At 37.9% G+C, this 10,358-nt stretch overlaps 1 protein-coding gene across 1 annotated transcript; it reads left to right on the forward strand.

The window, feature by feature from the left end:
- Window positions 1-3,910: 3,910 nt before the first annotated feature.
- LOC146703046 (uncharacterized) lies at window positions 3,911-10,082 on the forward strand. Its single transcript, XM_085466146.1, has 10 exons — window positions 3,911-4,147; window positions 6,085-6,184; window positions 6,484-6,630; window positions 6,863-7,044; window positions 7,288-7,424; window positions 7,546-7,639; window positions 7,904-8,236; window positions 8,425-8,599; window positions 8,689-8,813; window positions 9,012-10,082. The coding sequence occupies exons 2-10, from the start codon at window positions 6,100-6,102 to the stop codon at window positions 9,336-9,338; spliced, it is 1,605 nt and encodes a 534-aa protein (XP_085322272.1). The 5' UTR covers window positions 3,911-4,147; window positions 6,085-6,099; the 3' UTR covers window positions 9,339-10,082.
- Window positions 10,083-10,358: the final 276 nt, after the last annotated feature.

The raw sequence follows: 10,358 nt of genomic DNA on the forward strand, positions 1-10,358 counted from the left end.
AGCATTTGAAAGTCCTGGAGTGGCCTAGCCAGTCTCCAGACCTCAACCCCATAGAAAATCTGTGGCGGGAGTTGAAAGCCCGTGTTGCTCGGCGACAGCCCCAAAACATCACTGCTCTCGAGAAGATCTGCATGGAGGAATGGGCCAAAATACCAGCTACTGTGTGTGCAAACCTGGTAAAGACCTATATTAAACGTTTGACCTCTGTTATTGCCAACAAAGGTTATGTTACAAAGTATTGAGTTGTATTTTTGTTATTGACCAAATACTTATTTTCCACCCTGATTTACCAATAAATTTTTACAAATCCTACCATGTGGATTCATGGATTTTCTTTTCACATTCTGTCTCTCACAGTTAAAGTGTACCTCTGGTGCAAATTACTGACCTCTGTCATCATTTTAAGTGGGGGAACTTGCACAATCGGTGGCTGACTAAATACTTTTTTGCCCCACTGTATACACAAGAAGTGATAAGTATATTGGATTTTATGTCCAGTTCTACAGTTGGTTTTGGGTTGTAAGTAAGAATTTACTTTCATTATGTTTGACTATTCATTAAATAAACTCATAAACATTTTAGTAATTAAACTATTTATACAGTCAGAAGTTAACTGAGTTGATTGCAGAGATAGAGGAGAAAAATGCAAATAAGGAAATTGCCATTACAAAGGTATTTATAAATGATTTGGTTTCCCTTGCTAATCTGTAGTGTCTACTTGTTTTTAATTCCACAAAAAATATATTTTTTAAAGACACTTTGTCACTGTGCTGTGTGTATTTAGTAGAAAAACTTACTTACATATGTTTACAGACATTTATTATTAATGAATAAAAGACAAACACAGAATGTGCACGCTTGTCTTACCTGACAAGAATAGCGGGGCACTAATTATCCAGTCCATTCTGTCACTCACATGGAAAATGTAAACAACACAGGAGTTCAGTATTACTTCTCTTGAAAGTTTCAGAGGAGGAGATGAAATCAAAATGCAGAAATCATAAGAGAGTTCCTCAAGGGTAAGAGTTTTATTTAGAGGAACGGTTGGTTATGTAGGAGGAGCTACAATAGTGACAGCACTGTCTGTTTGATGCCAAACTACACTGTGGTGTTGTTGTTTAATGTGAATTAAACACTTATTTTTAAGTAAACAATACTGACACTTACAGTAAACACATTGGATAGTTTATTAGTTTCTGAGCCACAAGATAAAATCCCTGTGATTATGAATATGAAGATAAGAAATAGTAAAACAAAAACCTTCAATTTAAGGTTCTATCAGTTTGTTATTTGCTGGTGTGAAAATATTTTTTTGGGTAAAAAGTTGGTCTTAATCAAATCTAAAAGCAAAAAGAAATCTAAAAATACAAATTCAGTTTCTGCTTTTCATGTGACTTCATCTGAACATCTATGAGTGAGAAAATTTGGTATCGTGGCAGTTTTGCAAGCGACATAGAGGCCTGGATTTATTATGTTCCTACTTCATGTGTGTGGTTGACTGTTCATACCCTGACAGCCCTAATCTTGAACAGTGTAGATCTTTTGTGAGCACATTATCCTGATATGCACATAAAGTGAATACATTTTTAGTATTTCGCATCACTTTGAACATCTAAAAATAGTTTGTTTTAGAGCCTCGCCTCAATGGTAGATAACTAACCAGCTGATTCTTGCTGTATGCGGAAGTCTAGAAGAAGTCACTCTCCCCTAACCCATACCACACCAGTGTTAAAGTATATTTTTGACACCACAAACTTACACGTGATGCTCTGAGCATATCCAAGGTGCAACATTTCACATGTTTTCAAATGTGTGTTTTGTTTCATAAGCTATTTGGATGAGAGAAACTGAAAGCGATGTGATGTGTAGTAAAACCTGACGATATGAATGTGTAACCTGATCCTGAAAAACACAGACTGATTAACCCTCTTAGGCTAAAATTAAACTTTTTGTTGCTAATGCACAACCAAGTCCTGCAGTGGTACTTCTAAGTAAAAAAAGTCATAAAATATGTATGTGGGGTAATCAGGTTGTTAGTTTTTAACTGTTGCAAATCGGCAATGCCTGCCTTGAGAGGGTTAATGGAAGATGGTCTGTAGTGACTTCAGTGGAGAGTGTGTACTTCAAAGAGATGCTTAATCCTACTGACACACCTTACATAGAGGAAGTAGAGCCTGGTGTTTAACTGGATAATGTCGATGAGGGAAATAACTTCCTTGTGTGGTGGTGGAGTGAATGAGGTATGATTTTCCTCCTGGTAATGGAACACTGCACCAGCTCAAGTTTTGCAATATCTAACTGAAGGAAATCTCTGTCCGTAGATAGAGCTTTTCCTCCTAAGGCATGGGCACCAATAAGCAGAGTTCATCCTTTAACATATAACAAAATTAAAATTTTCTCATGCATGATCAACGGGCAATCACGGTACCGGCCGGAGTACCGGGAGTAGTTTGGAAGAACAAGAAGACACGGAGACTGTTCTAGGTTGTCATCCCAAACCAACTCAAAGGTTTATTAAGTATACAACAGCTTATATAGAGGAAAAAGGTTCGTGTGTCAGCAGATTCTCCAACTCTAGTTTATAATTAGTGAATAAAACCTGTTGTACACGAAAAGAACAGTGTAGCACTAAATATGCAGTCCACAATGTGCACATCCTGGATAAGCTCTTGGACCAAGATTGCACATGTGCTTGGCTCTATATTGTCTTTTAAGCCTCACTTTGGGATGAACCATCTTTAGCGAACACGACCACCGTATCTTTGTTAAGGAAAATGTTCTAAAACACTTCTTCAGTAAAGACTCAGAGAAGAGAAACACACAGAACTTCTTGCTAGCAAGGGCAGCCTCCAGACAGAGAGACTCGCGCTGAGAAACTGCCCCGGTCCTTATTTTATACTTCAGTGAGCGTATGTGTGTGTGTGTGTGTGTGTGTGTGTGTGTGTGTGTGTGTGTGTGTGTGTGTGGGGTCAGAGTGTGACCCCATAAAGACTTCCCTAAACCTGCTGGTCTCGAAGTCCAGCAGTTCATCAAACCAAAAGGCACTTAGTCTAAAACAAATATAGCTACGTTAATCCTACCGTAAAACAATAAGACAAGGTACGACCTCTCTCATGCTCCTAGGATGTGGGGGTGAACACCCTAGAATGCTACAGACCTCCTAGGATGAGACAATCTTTCAATATGCCACCAACTATATACTTCTACACACAAATAATTACATGCAGCATTCTACCATATGCAAACTTATATCATTAAAAGATTATACTGACTACTAGGTACAATTTTCCATTGACATTCCCTCCTGTTGTCAGTAAAAACTTTAAATGAGATATAGAATAGAATAGAATTAGAATAGAATTCAACTTTATTGTCATTGCACATGCACAGGTACAGGGCAACGAAATGCAGTTTGCATCCATCCAGAAGTGCTTTAGTGATATAGATATATTACAATATATATTAGCAATAATATAGATATGTGAGTATATTACAGAAATGGGTCTATTATGGTATGTTATAATGTACACGGTATGAAGTATGTTGTGAATATTCTATAACTATAAGTATGTACAGGCTGTAGTGAGTACAAGCTATGTACAGGCTATGAACAGGATATAAATATGAAAAACTATACAGAATATGAAATGAAATAAATAACTTTACAGAATCTGGGATATACAGCTATACAGAAATGGGAACTATGCAAGTTGTAAACAGTTGTAGGATTAAAGATTATCGAATGTACAGAATGATTATTTACACAGAGCTATACAGTAGTGCAGTTAAGATAAGTGAGGGTGTAGATAGTTTCTACAGAGGCTATATAAAGTGCTAGTGGTTGTGAGTGGTGGTTCAGTCCATGTTATTATTGTGTTTGAGGGTACAGTTGTCCATTGTGCACAGCAAAATCCGAAGTGTTGATGTGAGTTAAAATTACTGGTGTTAAAAATTTCGAGTTGAAAAGTGTTGGTTTGAGAGTTACAGTAACACTAACGGTGCTGAAAAAGCTCTGTAGCCGGAGTTATTTCAAAGAGTCAATACTATAACACTCATTTGGAGTTGATTTCCACATCCGGGTTTTTCGCGCTCATGGGCATGAGGAGTCCGCCAGAAGTTTGCTGTCAAGATCGAGGAGGTTGTTCAGGTAAGAACTATACAACAAGACCTATGTTATTTTATCATTATTAAATATTGTAACTAACTAGCCTATAACATTATTTATCAGAAGCATGCAATATTTTCCTAATGTGGAGTGTATTCATCTGCGGTAAGAGATGGGATTTGTTAGCTTAGGTAGCTAAACTATCCTCTATAACAAGTTAATATTGCAGCGAAAATAAATGCGTGCTTAATATAATTCTCAATTCTAGTTAGTTCTAATGTCATAAGAGAAATGCTTTCCAGTGTTCAATGCTTATTAAATGAAACGAGGGAGGAGTTAGCTATCCTCTGGATATGTTAAATGTAATGTTAAAATTTGAATTTGTGGTAGCCTAGCTGGCAGCTAAGACAAATGCGTTTAGCCCACTGCTTTTAAGGGAAGCGAACATTCGCCTCAGAAATATCCTATTTAAAAGTGAACTAAACAATCACATGGAGACGTTCAAGTCAAGTTTTGGAAAGCGTCAAGATAGGCTAATTACACGTGCTACCAGCGAGTTTAGCAGTAGCCTAGCCTACAAATCTTTGAAGTGGCAGGGGGTTATGGAATTCTGTTAGATGTTAGTGACCAAGCAAGGCGCGCTGCGTTTGTGCATGGGTTGCTTGCTAACGGTTAGGATATATCATACATGTTGTAGTAGGGCTGCTCAATTAATCGAATTTTAATCACGATTACGATCTGGGCTTTCAACGATCATTAAAAATGACTGAGCCGATTATTAGCCCCTCCCTCGTGCTTTACTCTCGCGCTGCTCCGTGTGGCAAATCGAGCGCACCTCTCTGCATTTCGAACACGTGTCACAACAATTAAGAGGACCCGAGGGAAGCTCGGAAAGCTAAGCAGAAGTTATTTGGAGAGGAGAGTGACTGCCGTTGGTTGAAAAGAGAGGTAAAAAAAACTTCAGTGGTGTGGAAACATTATGGGTTCGCGGAGTCAGACGTGGATCAAGTAGACATAGTGTGTAAACTTTGCTACAGTGTTGTAGCTGCACCACAGAGCAACACTGCAACGTTCACTAAACATAGATGTTTACATTTTTCATTTATTTTTTATATTGCAAACATTTGCACTGTTATCAGTATTTGCACACTATTTTATATTATTTTTTGACAATCTTTAAAGTCATTATTCAATACATTGTTATTGCTAAATAAATATCTTCAAATAATCGAGATCTCAATTTCAGTGAAAATAATCGTGATTATCATTTTTGCCATAATCGAGCAGCCCTATGTTGTAGTAGGCCTAATCTAAGGGAACATTTTCCCCTTTTCTACAGTTTTAGTGAAATAGGCTACCATCCAGTGTTTAAGACAAAGCGGTATAACGACTGAGGGTCGTTGACGTCGCCTCCACTGATAATCCTAGCATGTCGTGTCACAAAACAACCACCACAAAGTAGCAACTAGCCAGACGGCTGTGCATGTGTCAGAAACTCCCGATATAAATGTAAGACTTGCACTCATTAATTTACAGTATAAGGGATATTTGTTGTCATAAGTGAAAGCGTGATGAAGGCAGGTGTGCGTTCAACAGGAAATTTTATGTGGATTATCATCCTGACATGGTTTAAACAGAGATGCTTTTCCCCAAGTAGGCTACAGCGATTTACTCGCAACATAGCAGAACTAAGTATCTAGCCTGCGTGCAGACGAGAAGATCACCGTTGTCGTCTTATAAACATGTGGATGGGTGGATAATTCATTGGATGCTATTTCTGTGTACCCAAGTTCAGCTATTTTAGTGCGCAGGGGGAAGCCAAATTATGTTCCTGAGGTTGAAGTGGTCTGTCACCCCTTCACAGATCATCACACAATGTATAGCCTAATATTTTCTTAAAGTTGTCCGGATTTTTTGCCACTTAAGCTATGGTTTAAATATATGGTAAAAAATATTCTGTGCCCCCTTCTCTCCACCAGGTGCTGTTGTAAGACATGTTGCTGAAAGTGAAATACCTCAATGTAAAGAAGTACATTAAATTGCACGCAGGATTCACTTATCTAGAATTCATCAGTGAAGGTAAGATAACCTGGCAGAACAAAATTTGTTGCACATGTATCAGTTCATCATGTTTGCATCTCATCTATTTAAAAAACGAATTAAATGTTAACACATTTTATTTTAATGTGTGACATTAAAAACAGTACAGAGCAGTAGGCCTAGGCCTGTATTGTTGCTGCAGACTTGTCTAATTTAACCATTTTAAAGACAGGTAAAACAGCTGTTAATAAATATTAGCTAAATAAAAAAGTCAAAATTAGTTTTTAAAAAAGTTTTTCAGGCGTTTTAGGTGACATTATGCTTATCTTTTTGTAAAGCCAAAACCAAGTTTGGACTTCCGGATGCTGCTGACCTTGATATTTTCGATGAAACTGACACAGCTGTCGAAGAAGACATTTTTCTGGAGTTACTGGAGGCCCAACCAGACCTATGCCTGACAATACGTGAAAAGATTTCAGATGAAGGTAAATGTTATAATAACTTAAATTTTCAGAGTATAGCCCACTCAATGTAGAGCCAAGTTCTTTTGCTCTTGATGCAGATGACATTGACCTGTCTTCATGCAATATACATGACAGTGGACAGGGCTGGGTCATATTTGTATAGAATGTTGTCTGAACATGAACATTGAAATTGTGTTATTAATGGCATTGTGGAGTAGCCTAAAGAAAGTTAACCAAATCATCTCTCCCAAAGATTTTTGTCCTTTAGCTCATTCCACACCATCCTCCTCGGATACATTATCTTCCCTCACGGACACTATATCACTTTCATCAAGTGACAGTGACCTCAGGGAAAAGGGCATTCCTGCAGGCCGCAGTAGATCCAGCAAAGACAGTTCTGCACCAAATGTTTCTGTGTCAGAGGCTGCAAAAGAGGTAATTGAGAACAGAAAATGTCTTTTGTATTTTTGAGTTGACACCATTTATACTGTAGATTGTTATACAAATTGAAATTCAAAACATGGTGGTTCCCAACTTGCCCTGTATGAAAAAATGTTAGTAGAAGTTAGTGCTTCTTGCTAGATATGTCTTTCACAGGTTTGTTGACATTCCTCTAAACTTTCACCTTTACTGACAAACAAGTTTTTATTGTTATTATTTTCCCTTTTATATGAGCAGATGGTTAAAAATGCCTTGACTAGGAAACCTGGTGGAGAGGAAATTCTTGAAGAATACAATGCCGAAAATTCACTGAGCCACCGCACCCGGCGGCAGCTTGTTAACATATTGGCAAGTGATATGACTGAGAGACATGGGTAAGAGTAATAGTACCTAATAAAAAAGTAAAGATGGGCCATATGGAATATTCTTGTAATGTATACTGCAGTAAAGACACATACTTCTGATTTAACATTGTCAATTGTATTTCCTCTATAGCAGAATTCCCTCCCGTAAGCAAAAGGAGAAATATGCCCTTGGAATAATTACACTCTTTCCCTCATTGAAGGATCCATTTTCTCCAAACGGCTATGTAAGTCATGCAGTGATTGTAAAACAGCACATTATTTAGTTTTCATCATGGAATAATTACATCAGCTAAATGATTTAAAAGAAAAATCTTAATTCCTCTTTCGTAATAACTATTGTCATAAAACTGTATTGAAATTGTGGATGTTGTTTAACATGTATTGCACCTGTTACATGATAATAGTCCTTGGGTTTCTTTTTGCTGAATCTGCAAAGTCTGTAAGATCGCATTTGATGTTTATTTTTCATCTATGTTTAAATGTGACAGGAGCATTTCTACGACGGAGTGAAAGGCACTGGATATATAGCGTGGCGCCTCAAAACCATGTCCAGGTCTACAACCAAACGGCCAGTGAAGGAAGTCCCAGTGCATCAAGAACAAGGGCCTAAGCGCAGAAGATTAGCAACCACATTGCCTCAGCAACTTGATGGAGATGCCTGCAAGGAGGCCATCTCATTTCTTGTTCACTCTCCTGATGAAGCAAGTGTATTTCAGAAGATGAAAATGACGTTCCAACATCGCCAGGATCTGGTGCATGATCCACAAAGAACTGCAGATGTCTTCAAAACATTTCCACGCTTTTTGGATGTCAAAGGACTAGTAAGTCAAATCACTTGATATTTTCAACTGTTAATCCTTTTTTTTTTGTTTTGCTGATGTGGATGGCAACAGTAAAAGATGTGATCATTGGTCATCCCAGTCAGGCTATATCCCATATTGGTCAAAATCACATTGCAATGTAAACAATGTTGAGCACTGTCTTTATGTCCTGTGTGTATGATGAACAGGTCAATCAAGACTTCCTGCTGCTGTTTGGTGCTGAAACAGCCACCAAGTTGCTTGAGAAGTGGGACATGTCATTCAAGCCAAAGGTTATTAAAGAAGCCAAACAGCTGACTCAGTCAACTGACCTGTGTCGTTTGATAAAAGCTGCTGAGAAACCAACAGAGAGTGATGTAAATGGTAGGCGTCGCACCATGCTTGTTTGATTTTAATAATATTTATTTTTACCTGTCATTTTGAAATTGTTTTATAAATTCAACCATACACAGACTGGGACAGTGACATGGCCTCTCTGCTGCTACTCCTTCAACTTTTGCCACCCACAGCTGGACGAAAGAGGAGAACCAAAATAAGTCCAACTGATGCAGCACACAAAATGGTGCACTTTCACAAGGTAAATATGTTGTCTCACTTTTTAAAATCCTACAAAACACTTTTTCAGTTTTTGCACTTTTTAGTTTTCCTCTCCATGAAGTATGTGTCTTAGTATTTTGTAATAAGTTAGCAAGGCACATAATGTCAAACTGAATGAATGGTTCATACTCAGCAAGTATAAGCTAGGCCTATATGTCAATATCTCATTTGTTTTTAGTCATGCTGCAGCATTGATGAACACTTGCAAGCAAGAGATGGTAAACAACCATACATCCTCGCTGTTGGTCGAACCCAGAACAGCATTGACACCTTCTACATCGCAGTGGACAAACAGCTCATCCCCTGCCAAGCCACCAGCTCACTCAGTGCTTTTGATGAACTTTTCAAATCCCACTACGTGTTCAACTTATCTTACGACGAGTCACTGGTTCATCTCTACAGTTTTGTGCAGACCACCATATTCAACATTGATGCCACCTCAACAGATGAGTCACCACGTGTTCGTGAGTTGCGTGCCAAAATGTTGAATGAGAACCATGTTTAAATGTTTTATCTGTCAAACTCTGCATAGCACCAGTCAGGCTTTGATAAGTCATTTGCGACTAGGTCACAGTTTTTATCCAAGCACCAAATTTAAGTTGGCTTGTTCACAAGATGGTTGCAGCCGTCAGTTCACTACATATTCTGGTTTAAAAAAACATTTAAATAGTGTTCATGATGAAGATTGTTGTCAAAGTGGTGATGCAGAACCCTCAGAGTCATTTCAAGCTGATTTTGACAGATTACAAGATACAGACATAGCAGTTGCAGGAACAAGTGTTACTCAGAGCCTAGAGGTTGGGTGTTCTGAAAACAATGGGTCAGGTCAAAGAATTAAAAAAAATTCTGAAGCAATTTGCACTAAAATTATTGGTAAACTCAATGGTAGTGGTTTGGCAAATAGTTTTGTGTCATCACTTGTTTGTGATTTGGAAGATTTTGCTGATGGACTGCACTGTGAGTTTAAACATAAAGTACTGAACGTTGTGCCAACAGAAAATCCTGTTAGATCTCCAGTGGAAAAATGTCTTGAGACTTTTGACAATCCAGTTGAGAAGTTCGACACTGAAGCTAAAAGAAAGTCATATTTCCGTGAAAAATGGGGAATTGTGGATCCAGTGGAAAAGACTTTAGGAATACGCTATGATACAAGGTTAAATAAAAAATCAGGCACTTATGACCAGGTACCAGTAAAAGACACTTTTGTGTACATTCCAATTTTGGAAACAATCAAATTTATATGTCGCAATTCTTATATTTGCAAGCTGCTTGCTAAACCATGTGTATCAAAAGAAGACAGATATGAAGACTTTTGTGATGGGAGTTACTATAAGTCTCATCCATTGTTTTCAAAACCACAGACTTCTTTGCAAATTCAGCTTTATTATGATGACTTTGAGACTGCTAATCCACTTGGTTCCAAACGTGGTGTTCACAAAGTTGGTGCAATCTATTTTGTCCTCAGAAATCTGCCTCCAAAGTTAAATTCTGCATTGATGAACATTCATTTGGTTGCATTGTTTCA

This window comes from Copadichromis virginalis, linkage group LG8 (assembly GCF_057382275.1).
Source record: "Copadichromis virginalis isolate Kocher_CV1m ecotype Utaka linkage group LG8, C_Virginalis_male_GT1.1, whole genome shotgun sequence".
NCBI lineage: Eukaryota > Metazoa > Chordata > Actinopteri > Cichliformes > Cichlidae > Copadichromis > Copadichromis virginalis.

What these genes read in the sequence shown, in the direction of transcription:
- LOC146703046 (XM_085466146.1), top strand. Translation starts at nt 6,100, where the DNA reads ATGTTGCTGAAAGTGAAATACCTCAATGTAAAGAAGTACATTAAATTG. An exon ending in TTTTGGATGTCAAAGGACTA is followed by an intron (nt 8,237 to 8,424) that starts GTAAGTCAAATC and finishes TATGATGAACAG; the next exon opens with GTCAATCAAGACTTCCTGCT. An exon ending in AAATGGTGCACTTTCACAAG is followed by an intron (nt 8,814 to 9,011) that starts GTAAATATGTTG and finishes ATTTGTTTTTAG; the next exon opens with TCATGCTGCAGCATTGATGA.